Below are 17,227 nucleotides of genomic sequence, written 5' to 3'. Positions count from 1 at the left end.
GCTGGGTGCAGTTCAGCATGCTGAGTCTGGGCCAGAGCATCACTGAGGTGTCTGGGCCCCAAGCAGTGCTGCCTGGCCTGCTGTAGGCTGGGAAGGCAGTCAGGCCTCGGTCCATCCCGGCTGGTGGTGTTGCACTCCTCCCTGGGGAAGGCCTCTTGCTGCTTTATGGTTGCCTGCACTGCCAGGGAATAGGTAGTGTCTCAAACGTAGTTGTGTTTCAGCAAGGAAAAGCCTTAGGGTGCAGTAAGACAAGTTGGTTTGGTTGCAGAAAACCCAGAGGTGGAGAGGTTACCATCTCCCCAGCTTATCTGCAGCCTCCTGTCGCCAGCATCTGCTGGAGGTTATCTGCTCTCTGCCTCCATCTCTGCACGACTAGCTACTCTGTAATCCTGTTCCATCAAAATGATCCAGAGTTTTAAAACGCCTTTTTAGGCTCCATTAGATCATTCTGACAGAATGAGGTTAGGATGCAGCTACAAGTGCAGTTGGCTGCAAGTCGTGTGAGTGCAGATGCTTGAACGTCTGAGGGCTGTGACCTCTGGAGGAAAACAGCAGCAGGGCACAATGTGGGCCTGAGCTGCCTGACCTTAAACCAGCAGACAAAGCAGTGGAGCTGACCATGTCTTTTGGGTACATAGGGTCAACAGTGCAGTTTGTAGCAATGAAGCTCAGCTTTTAAAACTCCTGAACTGCAGGTACTCAAAGAGAAGTGGTACTTACAGGATTCCCAAAAGCAGATGGTGACTCTGCAATTCTCTCTGTTTCCTTGTTGCAGTAAGACAACAGCCCACTGCATCAAATGTCTTCTTCCCAAGACAGCTTCCCTCTGTCAGCACAGAGACATGGGTAGGAAAAGCGGGGGAAAAAAAAAGGAAAATCCTTGAAGAAAATAAAAGCAGTGCTCATCTGAGATAGTGGGAACTAAAATATTTTATAGCAGTGCAACATAATGATATACTTACAGCCTGGTACCTGTTGTAGAGAAATTGCTAGCAAGGTTAATACACTCATATCCAAGTTATATTAACTGAATGAAAGTATATTTTCTCTGTGTGAGTGTAACACAGCTTGCTGCTAGACAAAACCAGATTTCCTGTATATTAATTTTCAAAATGCAACATGGTGTTACACTGAATGTGAGGCATGAGAAATCAGGCAGTATAGGCAAAGCTCTTTGAAGTTACATGCATAACATGCTGTTATTAACTAAAGGGCATCTTTGATTAAAGGTTTGATTAAGCCAGCCTTAATTTCTCCTAAATTGATTGGTTTCCCCTAAAAGAAACTGTGTACTATTCATGGTCCCAAACTAATTCAAAAAGTCTAGTTATCAGATTGTGTCTTAATGAAAGTAAGAAGCTTAGCTCACTTGTAAATGGAAGGTCTCCAAGCTCTGTGATAGTAACAGATGTATGGATCTGCAGTCTCTAGGTGAATGAGGACAAAGGAGTGTTTCAGTTTCATACGTTGTGTTATTTATATCATTACGTCTGAGATTTCATCCAGCACTGCCAGATAATACTATTTATGAAGTACTTAAAGTTCTATAGTTTATGACCTAAATCAGGAAGTAGACACAAAAATTTTAACTGCTTGTGTTTCCTGTATCTCTTAAGCTAAAGAATTAAGAGCTTTAAAATTGGGCTAATGCTTCTTACTATGCATTTTCTTTGGAAAAGATTGAAATTTCCCAGGCTTAGACCCTGTTTCTTTATGACATCATAAAACCCGGATAAAAGATCCAGTGGAAACTCAGTCAGGAGGTACACATCCAACAAAGCATCTCTTAAACAAATCCGTAATGTGAGGGTCATAGATGAGAAGAGCACCTCGGCAGCCCTGAGGCTGCTCTGTGTGGGATGTGCATGTTGGTATGAACAGCAGATGTCTGCAGCTCTGTGTAGGGAGTATCTTATTCCAGAGGCCTGGCCTTTTTTCTTTATTTTATGTGGGTTGTGCAGCCTCATATGTATCTGAAGGTGCCACACCATTTAGTAGGCAACTGCAGAAATATTCCTTCATCAAGTCCTTACTAGCTTTGGCCTTTCTGAGTTTTTGAACAAAACTTAAACTGTAGCTATCCTGAAAATGGACTAAGTGTTTCTGTGAATCAGACGGCATGAACAATCAGCTTAGCCCAGGACTGGGCTTTTAATTTTACTTTCCTGTGTGGAGCAGCACAGTCATGTGCTAGAAACTGTCATGTATTGACTGACACAAAGCAAGCTGCTGAAGTACATGAGACCTTTAAGGGTGTTTTTTTTTTACGCTTGTCTTGTTCAAGTCACTTCCTCCAGCCAAAACCTAATGTCTCCTGTAAAGACAATTGGCCATATCCTGAGAGATATTGACTGCTGTCTTCTATCATTTCTAGCTAAATGTAAATGACAGTTCTAGCCTCTGCAAATTTAACTCTTGATGGACTTTCATTATTCCTTATTCAGGCAGACCTTTTCCTGAAATCAAAATTTTCTTAGGGCTGATCTGTGACAGCTTTTGAATCACTGTAACTATATCACAGATAAAGCTATAAGCAGTGGAACTTGGAAGTGTAAATACAGTTTTTGGTACTGATTTAGAACAGCAGCTGCTTATTTCTTTGTTCTTGCAGAGCTTTACAGATTTAAGTGTATCTGTACAAACACATTTATAAGATTTTTTTCTTTTTAACATTGTATGCAGACTAACTAGAAATCAGAACTTTAGGAACTGGCTATTTGTCTGTGTACCTGACTCCCTGTTTTGATTTCTGCTTTCCTTGTCAATGGCTGAGCCAGGATGAGTAGTTTAAAAGCAGTTTAAAGTCACTGCCCCCCGAGCGATTTGAGCCGGTGCAGAAGCCTGGGCAGTCCGAGTGCTGCCTTCACAGTAGCAGTCTAACAGTGTGGATCTTAGCACAGACTCATGTTTATTGATTTAGTGGTACTTGCTCCTACAGCAACACTTCCAGCAGTCCCTGCGCTGATTTATCAACGAGTTCAAGCTGTACAAATTGCACTGCTTTTAGATAAACTTACCATTGTTAATGTAGAACCTCAGAAACCTTCACAATACCTGAGCTCTGCCTTTATGCAAAGAAGCATACTTCAGGTATCGGGACTTTTAAAACAGAGGGGTTTAAGAATGGTGTATGTAGAGGAAGATTCATAATGATTTAACAGACACACATTAATCTCTTCTCAAGGCTTGGGGATTGCTGCCAGACTGGAAGAGTTTTCATCTTGTTTCCCTGGGCCGCATTGCTCTGGCACTCACCGAACGTGAAATTGAAGAGCTGGATTTGCATTCTATCGACACCATTTCTGTACTTAGTCAGCAAACAGAATGGACTTTTACCCAGGTAAGTATGTTATTGGATGTACTCCTGGTGAAAGGCTCGGGATTCGTGCCTTTTGGGACCGAAGTCATGGAATTGCCTAGGAAACAGATACAGCAATCCACACTACTCCCTGCTGCGTTTCTGCAGCAGTGACCCCGGTGGAAGTGCCCGGGCAGGTCTGCACTGACTGCATGGCTGATGGCTTCCCCGGTGAGGTGGCCAAGAGGACTGGTGATGAGTATATTCTTTAGCACTTGCCCCCTTATAGCAGAAATAGGTTAGCAGCTCCTCTCATGCTGGCTCCAGAGTAGACACTACTGCCAGGAGACACTAGCCCTTCCTAACTAAGAGCAATCACTGCAGAGGTAGCGTGCTCCCCCATCTCAGCATCCATTGCCCTAGAAACCTAAGTTATTAGCAAATATGCTCCTCTCTTTTACCTCTCCTTGAATAATTTCTAGTGATGTCAATGGGGCTTTCACAGGAAGAGCTAAAAGCTTTTATTTGTATGTGCAATTGGCAGCATATTTCTGACTCTGTGACCCATACCCTCAGGGCTCCTCAGCTGCACAGATGCTGGCATGGTGGCAGCTATCTTTGGCAGAATAATACAAAACTGTTTCATAGTTTCCTGTTCTGAAGAGCACTATCAGAATGAAGCACTGAGGAGGATTTTATACAACACCACTTGACTTTTGAGGTTTCCTGCTCTTGTTAAGAATAGTTAGTTAAAAGAGATTCATCCTGCCTAACTTCAGTTGTCTAAAAGTTAAGCAGCTAGTTTAAGGGAGCCATATGAGGCTCAGCATTTTGGATAGATCTTGGAAGATGCTTGTTTGTTTCACTGACTTTGGAGGATGCCTTGGTGGCAGGCTTGAGCTAGGCACACAGTTTTTACGTGGTTAGCTCAAGATGAGCACCATCCTAAATGACTTAGACTTGCAAAGGCATTTTGGTACTGATATCCCGTTCATATCTGAAAATTAACCCTAAATGCAGGTCACCCCATATATATGATACTTAAATAAGACAAGACAACCTGAGTATTAGAAAACATGAAAATTTCATATTGATCCCATGAGTAATTTATATTTCCTTGTAACAATTTATTTGAATTGGGCAGTTCTGCTAGGCCATTCCATGCCTGTGTGAATTCAATGCCTCTTCTGGTGAAGTGTTTCCTTGTGACCTGGCCAAAGAGGTATAGAGTGCTTTGAAATGCGTTGCACTTGGGAAATGGTTGTGTAACCATGCCCTGTTTAAGTGTCACATATAGGTGGTGACAGTGCTCCTCCTGAAGGCCATGACAAAACTCCAGTTAATCACTTTGTGGAGGTTCAGAATTATATGTCGTCCATAACATCTGGTAAGGTTTTGAGCTTCTTGTAATAAAACCTTCAATTATATTCACTCTGTTCACGTGTAATATCTTACTGCTTTTGTAGGCAAGATCTATTTTGCAAGGTTTTCTAGAAGACTCTGGCCAGACGATCAGTACACTAAAAAGCTTTGATTTAGTTGGATTAGGAGCTATTCTCTGTGCTTTGAACCCTACAGAGATCATGTCCATAAAGACTGCTGAATTCAGGTACTGCATTTAATACTTAATGAAATATTTATTAGTATCTCTGTTGATAAAATATATTGTGCAGTTTGTTTTCCTTCCACATTTCTGGAGTGTAGAGGACATTTTTTTACATTTTAAATGCTTTTAGAAAAGCAATAACTGTTACAAAAGGCATATATGGGTTTTTTAAAATACATTCTGTTTTAGGTTTCCTCTGCCATTTATATCCTACCATTTAAGTATTGCATTGAGAAACCCAGGTTTTTGCTCAAAGAATTACACGTTTGTATATATATTTTTGTATATATATTTTTGAATGGAAAATTGGTTTAAGTCTTTTCGCAGCTGACTAAGTATATTCCAGGCATATTTAGTATGACATGTAATTGCAGCATGTAACATTAACCTTGTTGCCTTTTGCAGTGCTGCTGTTGCAAGAATTGGCCTGTTATTTTGTAGTACCCCTGTTCTGAGGCAGTTTAAAAAGCTGACAGAATCTGTGTTTGGTGTTGCTACCAGCTGGAACAGCTCTATTTTACAGGAGATTGGTACAATAGCAGGTAATAAAATTCAGACTACAGATGGTGATGCTTCTGAAGCATTGTTATTAAGCATTAAGAGACAGATTCACATAGCAGTACATTTTCCTAGACTACCAAAAGACATTTCTTTCAGAGAAGAGTCACCTGCAGGGATGGACATCCAGCAGTTTCATTAGCACTATGGAAAAGTCCTGCTATTCTCCATAGTGTTCTCTGAATCTGCTCAAACTGACTATGGGAAGCACAGCTAGAAGTCATTTGAGGCCTGTAAGTTGGAAAGGTTAACTCAAGGAGGTGAAAACCAAGCAGGACTTCAGACCCAGTCACTATTCACTCTCTCACATGCTGCTGCAGGGCTGTCTTGGATCGGAGCAGGGCTGTGGCTGCCCAAGCATCCTGCCTCCAAGAGCGGGAGGAACGGGCTGCCCAGGGCGGAGCGGAGCAGCAGGCGTAGCCCGGGGTGGTGCTTCTCCAGAGTGCTCTCCCAGCCCTGCAGGCTCCCTGAGACACAGGCCACACATCATTCTTTTTTCATGGATTTTTTTTCCCTGTGATAATTTAACTGCACATTGAACTCCCATAAATTTTAGCATCCCTGATGCCTGTGGCAATGATTCCACATTGTAAGTACCTAATGGGTGAAGAAGTAACTCCCATTGCATGTTTATGCTCCTTAGTCTTGTATCAGAAGAGACTGGGAACGAGCATTCCCTAATAACACTGCTGATGATTTTATTGATTTTTGTCATTGTCTTTTTTCCAAGATAAAGTAGCTCGGGCAGATTACATTCCATACCAATAGTTAAGGTCAGGTGATTCATTATATTGGAATATAATGAAAGAAATAAAACAAGAAAAAAAAACAGTATCTCTCTCCATAATGCACTGGAGTAAACCATTTACTAGATACTTGCTATAAATGGTTATAATTTCTACTAGCCTAAAAATAAATCTAATAAAATTAATACTAACTGAGTTTTGTTTCTATTGTTTGGTGTTTTCCTAGGTGGTTTGAATGAAGATGAATTAAAAGCTTTTGATAAAAACTTGATGCCATATTTCCAGCCAATAGCAGTAAGATGTATACCTCCTGAAATTTTCCAAGTAAGAGCTCAGTTTCTGGAGAAGTAACCAAATTTCTATCATTTTTACTCTAGTATAAATAAACTTGAGCACTGATACATAGTTTGGTTTTGAGTTTTAGCAAGGGTGTGTCTGTGGTGTATTAAGTGAGAAGCAGTCAAGGATCTGAGTTTTCTGTTTATTAACATTTGCAAGGATGGTATCATAGCTACAAATTTCTCTGCTGACTATGTAAGAGCTTCTTTATTATTCTAAAATCTGGCAACATTCTCCTGAGTTAGTTTTGAAAAACAGATTGTACAGGCAGATACAGATCAGAAAGGAATTACACCTAATTACGGCAGTTCTGAATGTGGACCAGAAATTAGAACATGTATCCTGAGATCATTGCCCTAGACTTTATTTGACCTAGTGACAAGATTAATATTCTGCTTGGGCTGGTCTCTTTCAGATATTCAGGCAAGCAATGTACTTATGGACAGATGAGCTAAACAGATAGTTAACTGTGTCAGCTTCCATGAGACAGAAAAACTCCTTGAACACTTGCTGTTCTGCACAGTACCACTGACAGTTTGGATAAGCCTGAAACGTCCTTAGTGAAACTATTCCTTTGAAAAACAGCCCAAACTGAAATCTATAGCATCTTGTAGAATTTCTTTCAAATAGCATACATTTTTGTTAGTAAGAATAGTAATGATACTACAAAATGTGTTCAGGAATAACAGGACACCTCAGAAGAGTTTTCTATATTTGAGAGGTTCAAAGCACATTTTGGTTTTACATGAGTTTTGTATAGCTTCATTTTGTGGCTGTATACATTATTCAGAGTTTGATTTCTTAAAATTTACTTTGTATTATGGAATTTAGTCAAGTTAAGAAGAGGCTCAGTTCAAAATCTCTGGACCTGTAGGCATTTACATGACTTCACTCAGTTTATATGAGCACACCATTTGGTAGACAATGAAAAAAATCAGGAAGGATTTGCACCATTGTCTGGCCTACTTGGAAAGGGAATTTACTCTTTCTAAAGTAGAACTTGGATGCAGAATCGTTGCAGCAAAGAAGGCTTCTTGTGTAGGAGGGCTATAATTCTTGTGACTGCAGAATATTAACTAGAATCAAAGCAATCCAGAATGCCCAATACATGCAGGCTTTACAAACTGGTTAACTGCTATGTGATATAAGATAATTACTGTTAAGATTATTATTACCATGTTTTATTTTTAAGCACAGGTTTTAATATGATGAAACTTGAAAGATTTTAAATCTAAAAGAGAAAAATTGAATAATGAGATTAAAGCGTGGTGTTTTTTCATCTCATTGCCATGCTGCTAACTGTAACCAAAGGTCAAACAGGTTGAAGTGAGGGTGCTTGGCAGAAGGTGTAAGAGGAAATAAATGAAGACACAAGAAGATGCACGATGTCATGAATCTGAACAAATCAGAAAAGAAATGGCTTGAAAATTAAACTCCAGTGATATATTGAATAAGTGTCCAACACAGTGTTAGCATAGAAAGCTTCTCAAGCTGTCAGATCCCAGCAGCAAAGAGAAGGGTGAAAGACATGATTGGTTGGTGAAGTAAATGAAGGCAGAGGATATTTTTTTTAAGCTCTGTTGAGCTCTTCTATAGCAACAATGTTGAAGACTACTTCCCTTCATTCCAAATGACTTCTTATTCCTTACCTGCCTTCTATAATTGACAGCCCAAACCAATTTTTCTGGCTTTTATTCCTCCTAGGCATTGTCCCCAGAACAAATAGCAAACATGGGCCCTGAAAATGCCGCCATGGTTACCAGAGTGCAGCGTGAGCATCTGAATGCATCACAGCTCCAGAGCCTTCAGATGGCACTGGACGGAGCCAGAACAAGCCCCCCAGAGACACAAAATGGAGCAAGTACTACCCAGGCAGTGCAAACCCCAGCGCTGAGTGGTGAGTAGAGTCACTCCCTCCTCTTCCAACCCACATCAGTGGGGTGTGCGGTCTCCCAGCATCCACCAACATCAGACCTGTATTTTGAAGGTGGGTTACAGTGAATCAACTTTTTAAGTCGTGCCTCAAATCACATACCTGACCAAGACAAACAGCAAGGACGTTGTTGGATTTACCCATAGCAAGAGATAATGGGGGAAGATTGTCAGATGGCATTAGCAGCCACATGCTGCTAGTAGCATTACACTGTGTGAAGCACTCCCTTCTGTAAAATATAGTCTGAAACAGTAAGCTTTTCTGTCCTCCTTTCCCATATTCTTTGCCTAAATTTAAGGCAGGGTTCTCCATCTCTGGACCTTCAGATCACAACCTTTATCTGAAGCAGAACCTTGTTTGCAAAGCTGCAGGTGGGAAAGGAGGTAGCACTGCGGTGGATTAGCATCTTTATCCAGACTGTAGGACCCATTGTTCTGCTGTTTCCATCCTAGTTGGAATTAATTAAAGCCTATTAGTATCTATGCTTCAGTGGTTTAACATTTTACTTCTCCATACTGTAATTTGTACTGACCAAGTTATGCTAGCAACTATGTTAACGGACATTTTACAGTGAGTGAGAGTTTGCACGTAGTCAACGCTGAGAACTTATCCCTGTGAGACAGCAAATATTGTTGTTTCCAGAGACACCAGTGAGACATAAGCTATTGAAGAAGAGAGAGGGATGTTGAGATGCTAACAGGAGTACAGAGGACCAAGTTGCTATGATGCCCTTGCTGAAATTAGAGCAGACCTTCTCAGAAGCACCTAAGTGGTGCTCTCAGCCCAGGTCCTTCACACTTGTCATGTGTTCCCTCTGTAGATATGCCAAGGGAGGAGTTTCCTGGGTAAAGATCACCCAAGTTCTTGAGTGTCTTGTTCATTAGAATCATAGAATCCTTTAGGTTGGAAGGGACCTTTAAGATCATCAAGTCCAACCATTGAGCCATTAGGGCTCTAAAGTCCTCTGCTAAAACAGATCAGAAGCTGTCATACCTGAAAGGGACCACAAGGGTCACCCAGTTCCAACCCCTCTGCCATGAGCAGGGACACCTCCCACTAGATCAGGCTGCCCAGAGCCTTATCCAGCCTGGCCTTAAAGCCCCCCAGGGATGGGGCCTCAACCACCTCCCTGGGCAACCCATTCCAGGGCCTCACCACTCTCATGGGGAAGAACTTCTTCCTCACATCCAGCCTGAATCTGCCCACTTCCAGCTTTGCCCCAGCCCTCCTAGTCCTGTCGTTACCCAATAGCCTAAAAAGTCCCTCCCCAGCTTTCTTATAGGCCCCACTAAGATACTGGAAGACCACAATAAGGTCACCTCGGAGCCTTCTCTTCTCCAGACTGAACAGCCCCAACTCCCTCAGTCTGTCCTCACAGGAGAGCTGCTCTAGCCCTAGGATCATTCTGGTGGCCCTTCTCTGGACATGCTCCAGCAGGTCCACATCCCTCTTGTACTGGGGGCTCCAGAACTGGATGCAGTGCTCCAGGTGGGGTCTCACCAGAGCAGAGCAGAGGGGGAGAATCCCCGCCCCAGACCTGCTGGCCATACTTCTCTTGATGCAGCCCAGGATCTGGTTGAATTGTTCCTGTCTCTATGAAAGCTTCTCTGCAGAGCTGTGTAAGTTAAACTGCAAGTGACCATTGTGACTGCTGTCATCTTTTGAGCAGCTGAATGTAACTAGGATTCAGATGTTGGATTTTACTGCACTGCTTTGGGGTGGTGTAGATAAGATTGTACTACACCTGAACTGCATCATGTCACTCAGACATAATGGTTCCTGCTTTTCAGGTGCTTCTTGTTTGAGTGGCTTCAGCATATGTTTCTGTGCTGTGTTTGTGCTGCTCCTGCCTTTCTGAATCCACAACTGTTAAGCTTGAGGTAAGTTATATTTTCAGTAAGCGGTAGCTTTATAACAGAAATGTAGTTCACCTGTAACAGTGATGGCTTAGCAGCAGCAACACAGGGTGAAGGACTATGAGACCCCCCCTTCCTGTTTTGAATACAGAGATAACAATTTCTGAATAATTTTTCTGTATTACAAAGGTGTCTTGTTCTACTCTTAGACTAACTTGGTATCTAATCAAGAGGAAAGCACTTCATCTTATCTTTACTGTAAAGCTAACCTTATCAAAAGTGTATTTAAAATTCCATGTAACACCAATCCATTACTGCATTGTTATTTGGAACGTGTTGGTGTTAATCTGTATTTTGGCTGCTCCAGTCTATTGATAAGATTTTATTCCACAACTGCTTTGATAATCTCCAATTAAAAGAACGTTGCCATTAACTTTTATTGGATTTTACCATTTTGACAGGCTAAAATTTAACAAGAGCACGGGTGGGCTTAAGGCATAAATTCCACTTAAGCAAACTAAATGCTTAAGTGTTCTACTTAGTCTTTAAGACTGCAAATCAAGGTATGTCAAAAGACTTAGTATTTTTCTTTGCTTTTTGATTTTCAGCATCCTGGAGCTTACAAAGAAGACAGTAGAGATAAGAGAGTTACAGCTCAGCATGAATAGTAGAATCAAGAAGCTCTGAGACACCTGAATGCAAAATGGTTAATTTCTTAAAAGCAATACCTTCATCTGCCATCATTCCCTACCTTTACCATTAACAAGCAACACAGGATCCCTCCAAATACTTCAGACTATTTTTAAAACTGGAAATGGCTTATCTGTCTCTTGGGAAAATCACTGAAAGAGATGCTTCCATGTTAGGGAGGAGCCTGAATGACCTAGGGAACAAGTAGCAGGTGACTGTTGTTTGGAGGCTGCTGTATTGTACTGCTTTTTATGTTGGCTTGTTTGGTCATGCTATTGTATCCATCTGTTGGGTTTTCTTTTTTGAGTGTACGTTCCTCTGGACAGAGGCTATCCTTCTGTGTGACACAGCAGAAACTATACTAAGAGTTTCTGCTGTTGCAATAAAAAAACTTCACCTCTGGGCTGCTGGACTAAATCCTGCTCAGATAAGAAGTGATGACGTGTTCTTGTAATTTAATCACCTGTATGCAATGTAGTTCCCTATGGCTGTGTGTATTCAACACAGAACTGTTGACACAGAGGGCATTGGCAATAGTATCAGTATTTCATGCAAGAAAATGCACCATGGAAACCTGCTTATGTTCATCATGAGGTAGCCCCTTCACTTCAGGTGGGTTTGAAGTATACACCTGAGAACAGCCAAGGAAAACTGTTCACTGGGTCTACATACTACTAGGACTGTCAATCCAGTACTTTCCACAAGCTCTAAAATAACTAATTTATCATAATTATAAACCACAAATATGTTCATGTGTTTTATCAACATATGGCTTATGTGTATCATGTTTTTCATGCCACACCTCAGTATGTTAAACAATGGACAATGGAAAAAGCAGATATGTTAAGAATCTTCTGCATGTGAACTTACATTGTAATGTTGTTCAACATGATTTTATGCTAAGAATGCATGGTACAGTTTTCCATTTTGCCCTTGCAAAAGTCTTTATCTTCTCTAGATTACAAAAGACAATGTATACAGTTTTAAAAGTTTAGCTTTCTCATTCAGGGCTGTACTGCAGTAAGTGCCTTTCAAACTCTTATTTCTATTTCTTGTTGGCAAATGTTACATCTAGCATCTCAGCACTGAAAGCATAACTGAAACTTTGTTACAGTCCAGGGAGCAGCAGGAGTGGGGCTGAGAGGAAGAGCTGGAGGGACAAGGGTTGTTTCTGCTGGGGGAAGGGTGAATGTTGCCTGTTGCTGCTGTTGGGAATAACAGCTCCCACCACAGTCCCGTATAGTCTGTAATTCCTGCAGCAGCAGGAGCCAACCTGATTTTTGGGGCTTTGTTATTGGCAAATTAGACAGTGAGAGCATGGCTGTTTTTCCCCTCCTCCTGTTCCCTCTCCCACTTTAGCAATCAGGCTCTAGGAACTGCCTTTGCCTGTAACTAGCCCTGGCAAGTGTGACATGATGTTGCAGATAATACTATATGCTTTAGTTCTTCATTTTGTGAGCAAAGAACTACTATTGCTGCAAATTGCCTTGCATCTTTTTCTCTAAAGCTAGTGACAAGATTCCAGCTTTTCCTGCTGTTTCTTTTTCTGCGTGTAAACAGTAGATTGTGACATTTATTTAAATAGAAAACATTTTGTTTTAGCAATCCCAGCAAATAAACGTAAATGGCCACTAAACCCAAAAAATGCTGTGATGATTCAAATACTTCATCAGTTTTTTCACATCAAAAAGTTCTCTCTCATTTAGATGTGAAAGTCCTAAAAGATTGTTTGATTTCTAGAAATTGCCTGACTTCAGTTCTGGGTGTACTTCAGTGAAGATGCGGGAGAATATTTTCAGTCAAGAAGACTGGCAGCATTTCCAGTTCAGCTGTTTAAGTGACTTTGCTATACCAAATACTTCAAAAATCTGTATGAGCTGAAAATTATCTTCTTCTGTCAGTGCACCTGGAAGTGATTCTGTCTGCGATTATGTGAGTCAGAGTTTAGCTTTTAATTGGATCAGGAATGAGCTCTTTGTTTTATGCCATCTGTGCTGTAATTTTTCAAGCACAAGTGCTTTTAAGTAGCTGCACTCCTTGATTATTTATTTTATTAAATTAATAATTATGTTAATAAATTTGACATTGCATTTACATTTGGTTAAAGACATATCTGTTTCTCGTAAGAGTAGTGTAGGAAGCGTAAACATGGAGCACCACTTCATGTTGTACTTACTTCATGGTGAGATTACAAATCCTGTTTGGTTTGTAAGATGATGTGAACATCTTGGATGGCGAGTATTGTAGAAAAGCAATTTTACTTTTGCCAATATACCTCTTGTAAAGGTCACCAATGGAAAAACCCATTCTACAAAAACTGTGACTCCTGGGATACCTTCCTCAAAACTGTTGAAACTAAATTTGTGTAGGAAGAATAGATGGAAAGGAGAGAGAGACAGCAAGCACTAGTATGCATGGTATGTAATCCATTCACAACCTAGCACATTTCCATTGTTCAGAGGAAGCTGGAGGAAACTTTCCTTTTGACTCCTGTGAAGCAAATCACAGAGCTCCTTAATGCAGGCGCCCATGCCGTAGGTGCTGCCAGTCGTATGGACCTGTGCCCTCTGTATTACACACAGAACACACCATTGTTTTCACTGGAATGCATTCATGGGAGAAATGTCTCATTCCCTTTTTTTTCCACACCATTGGGATTTTGGGAAAGAATATGCTATAGAGAAATATTGTATAAAGATTCAGTTGATCCTTAAGAAATGTTTTTGTTTGTTGTGGGTAGCATTTGTTTAAACCAAGCTTAATTTTTCCTACATCCTTTTAGTGCTAACATTTATATTTGAGAATGAAGAAAAACAATCAGATTAATGCATAAATCTCTTGTTGAATATATAATGAGAATCATTTCCTTATCTGCATGTTGTGAGAATTGCAGCTCTCCTCTCCAGTTGTGACTGCTCTGATGGTTGCTAGGCACTGCCGTACATACTGCAGGATGTACTGTTGGCAGCCTGACCTAACTCTGGCATAGGCCTAGCTCTGCTGAGTGCCATGAGCCACCTGACTGGTGGCCCTGTCCAGCACTGTGTACCAGGAGGTGTTTCATTTAGTTCATTTGATTGGATGTGGGATTCTTAAGGGGTTAACAGACAGAAGAAATACTTTATTGGTGTATTATTTCAGTGCCTGACACCTTTATATTCAGCATTGTGTTTAGAAAAGATAAAGGGGCTACTTGTTCTGTATCACTAATAGAGAAGCTATTGCTACACCTGATACTGAGAAAATGCCATATCCGTGGTATCTCTAAATCCCCGAAGATAAGAAAGCAACTACCCACCCACAGTGTCTGAAAACTGTCCCTGTTAAAGCTGGCCTTATGGCTGTTGTCAGGAATGTTTGACGCCCAGTGATCTCAATCTGTCATATGAGAGCTAACCAACTCCTACCAGTGTGAGGCTCTAAAGATGCCACTTCTAAAAAAAAGTGTCATCCTTCTTTAAGAAGGCCTCTATGCCTCTGTATAATCTGCTTAAATATTCCAGAGGCAATTAAGTACTGCATTATGGCAGATTTAGCTTATCACTTGACTCCTGTGCCTATCTCAGCATCATCACCACCTAATTGATTTTCCCATAACAGAAATTGCAGCCCCATCATATTAGAGCAGGGCCTTGTTAGAGTCACACTGTTTGCCTATGCTGAAGCAGATGTGAGATGTGCCTGCCAGGTGTGCCAGCCAAATGCACCTGGCTGAGGCCTGACTAACTCAAATGACACTCACGAGTAAGCAAGAAATCAAACTGTCGCCTGGAATTTGGGCTCTGCTGTGTGGTGGTCACACATCATCCTGTGTGGTGGATGGGCCATCTTCTTTAGAGAGAAATAGAAATCAAATTTCAAATAATCTCTTATTTTCTTTTTTTTTTTCCCCCATCAAAAAAGGCTGGTATTCTGGGCTTATGAACTGCTTTAAGCAATGTGGTCTCTATATCTCAGTGAAAATGTTTTTGGTAAGCCTGTGTGTTTGTTTGGTTTTTTTAAAGGAAGGTCTGCAGATACATGGGCCTAAAGAGGGCTAAGAACCTTATTTTACTCTCTTATAGTCCTGACTAGTAAAATAGTCTCTCCTGTGTCACGTGATATTGGACAGCTTTGTAGGCTGCTTACTGCATTGCTGTTGAGGTGGGAGAGCTGACTTCCCTTTCCAGTAAGGCAGGAGGAAAACTGGATAGAAAACACAGTTCTGCAGAGTAAACACAAATCCCAATGTAAGTTAAATTTCTTTTATTGGTGCCCCAGAACATCTGAAATTGCTCCTCAGAAACAGTATCCAGAAGTTTGTATTTTAGCGAAGCATCCGACCCATTATCAGACTATTTTTCCATATCTATCTACTCAGTCCCTGAACAGAGAAATTATGAGAATAGTTCATATAACACGCTCTGACCTCGTCTGGTATTAGGACCTGTAGCCGTTTTGTACCACAGGATAGTTTTCAAAATTCACATCTGCTTCTCTGATTGTACCCAGAAATATACAGTCCAGAAATGTATTACACTTTTTCTGCAATGAGGAGCAAGCAGCCACTGTCCATCTGTCTCATCCTGTTCAGCATCAGTCTGCTTTTGCAGGCCAGATTAATGAGGGGATTTTCTTCCCTCATGATGCAGGAACACAGGGCATGTTCAGAGCTCACAGTCCAAGTGACTCTACATTGGAATATTAAATGGAGAAGTTGTGCTTGCTGGATTTCTTGCTTTGCTGGCAACAGCGTAACATGTATCTTCTACTGTTTTGGCTGGTATTAATTAGCCTTACAAATATTTAACAGCATTTCACTTAATATCTTCTATCTTCTCTTTGGGGGACAAGGAGGAAAAAAAAAAAAAAACCACAAAATTCCTAGAGAAGTAGGAAAATAGTGGAAAATACTAATTTGTCACAAATACAGCAGGATAATATTTTCTGGTACATCTTTTCTCAATAGTTTTTAACCATTGTGTAGAAAAGAACTGTTTTGTTTTATCAAAGAGTAGTCATTGCTACAGTTAAAATCATGTGTTGGTTTGATGTGCAAGCTGAAGCTACCCTAGGTCATCTTTAACTGGGGCCTGACACGCTTCTATATTTAATCAGATGTCAGAAAACAATTTACATCAGAAACAAGTTCTGAATATACCCTGTGTGAACTGAAAAAGGGGTTGAGAGAGAAGGGATGTCAGCTCTCTGCCTTTAAGGTATCTATTAAAATAGATTCCAGGTACGCATCTGTCTGTTTTTATCAGCTACTTTTATTTCAGTATTCTTCCTTTTAGAAGTGTTTACATCTAACATATGACATGTACGTATTTCAATCAAGCCTGTGTCAAAATCTGACTAGTTCAGCCTGTGCTCGAAGATGTAAACTGGAAGCATCAGACCTTGCTGTTACTATTGCACACAGGACAGAAGTACCCCAGCACTGGAGCTGTGGAGGTTGTGCCCGACGGAGCTGCGCTTCCCCCTGCGCCGCTACAGTCTGTGTGCCCTGGTCCTGGGCAGTTCTGTCAAACCCTGTCCAACTCAGCACAAATTCCCCAAGGACTGGAGCTGGGTTCCTAACGTGTCCTCAAGGAGGCAACTTACTGGTAATTACATCAAACATTATTTGATGGCAAAATTTATTCTGTATCTGTTTAAAATACTTAGTCTATTAGCGTTCAAATCTATTAAACTTTTAAAATGTAAATATGTCACCCCCTCTTCTCTTAGGGCATTGTAAGTGTAAGGTAGGAGATACTGTGGAGCTTGTCAAGCAGTTGTGTTAGTGTTCTTGCAAACACTGATTTAACAGGACAGACTTTGATTCCTAATCTCTGAAAATAAGTGAATTTGCTTCTGTCACACTGTGGGTACTTATTAAAAAAAGGTAAACTCAACAGGAGGTACTAATCAGTTCTCTTTTCTTTCAGGAAGTAGGTAAACCCTTTAAAGATTTCAGTGTTTAAGCTACATTTTAAACAGGAAAATGGGAGATTGCAGTTAGGATCCTTCTCATAGGTTTTCAATCAATATGTAACTTTGTGCTGTGGGAAATTTTTCTGTACATGGTTCTGTAACAGTAAAGTCCTTAGCACTATTTCCTTAAACAGGGCATGAAACAATGTAAACCAAGAGATTTTTAATAAATAGTTGATGCTTTCTGAAATGCTGTAAGAAAGCAAAGCACCATTGTTTAGCTGGAATAACCTGTTACCTATT

The 17,227-nt window shown here is 40.8% G+C and overlaps 1 protein-coding gene across 1 annotated transcript in view; it reads left to right on the top strand.

Annotated features, from left to right (window-relative positions):
* Positions 1–10,338, top strand: part of OTOA (otoancorin) — a 35,578-nt gene extending 25,240 nt beyond the window's left edge. Inside the window, exons 23-28 of the mRNA XM_008937714.1 lie at positions 3,185–3,340; positions 4,765–4,907; positions 5,310–5,446; positions 6,435–6,532; positions 8,252–8,444; positions 10,271–10,338. Coding sequence (XP_008935962.1) covers positions 3,185–3,340; positions 4,765–4,907; positions 5,310–5,446; positions 6,435–6,532; positions 8,252–8,444; positions 10,271–10,338 — 795 coding nt within the window. The remainder of the gene's footprint in view (positions 1–3,184; positions 3,341–4,764; positions 4,908–5,309; positions 5,447–6,434; positions 6,533–8,251; positions 8,445–10,270) is intronic.
* Positions 10,339–17,227: the final 6,889 nt, after the last annotated feature.

Source organism: Merops nubicus, unplaced genomic scaffold (genome assembly GCF_000691845.1).
Source record: "Merops nubicus isolate BGI_N331 unplaced genomic scaffold, ASM69184v1 scaffold45413, whole genome shotgun sequence".
Classification (NCBI taxonomy): Eukaryota; Metazoa; Chordata; class Aves; order Coraciiformes; family Meropidae; genus Merops; species Merops nubicus.
This window is presented reverse-complemented; position numbering and strand designations above follow the sequence as displayed.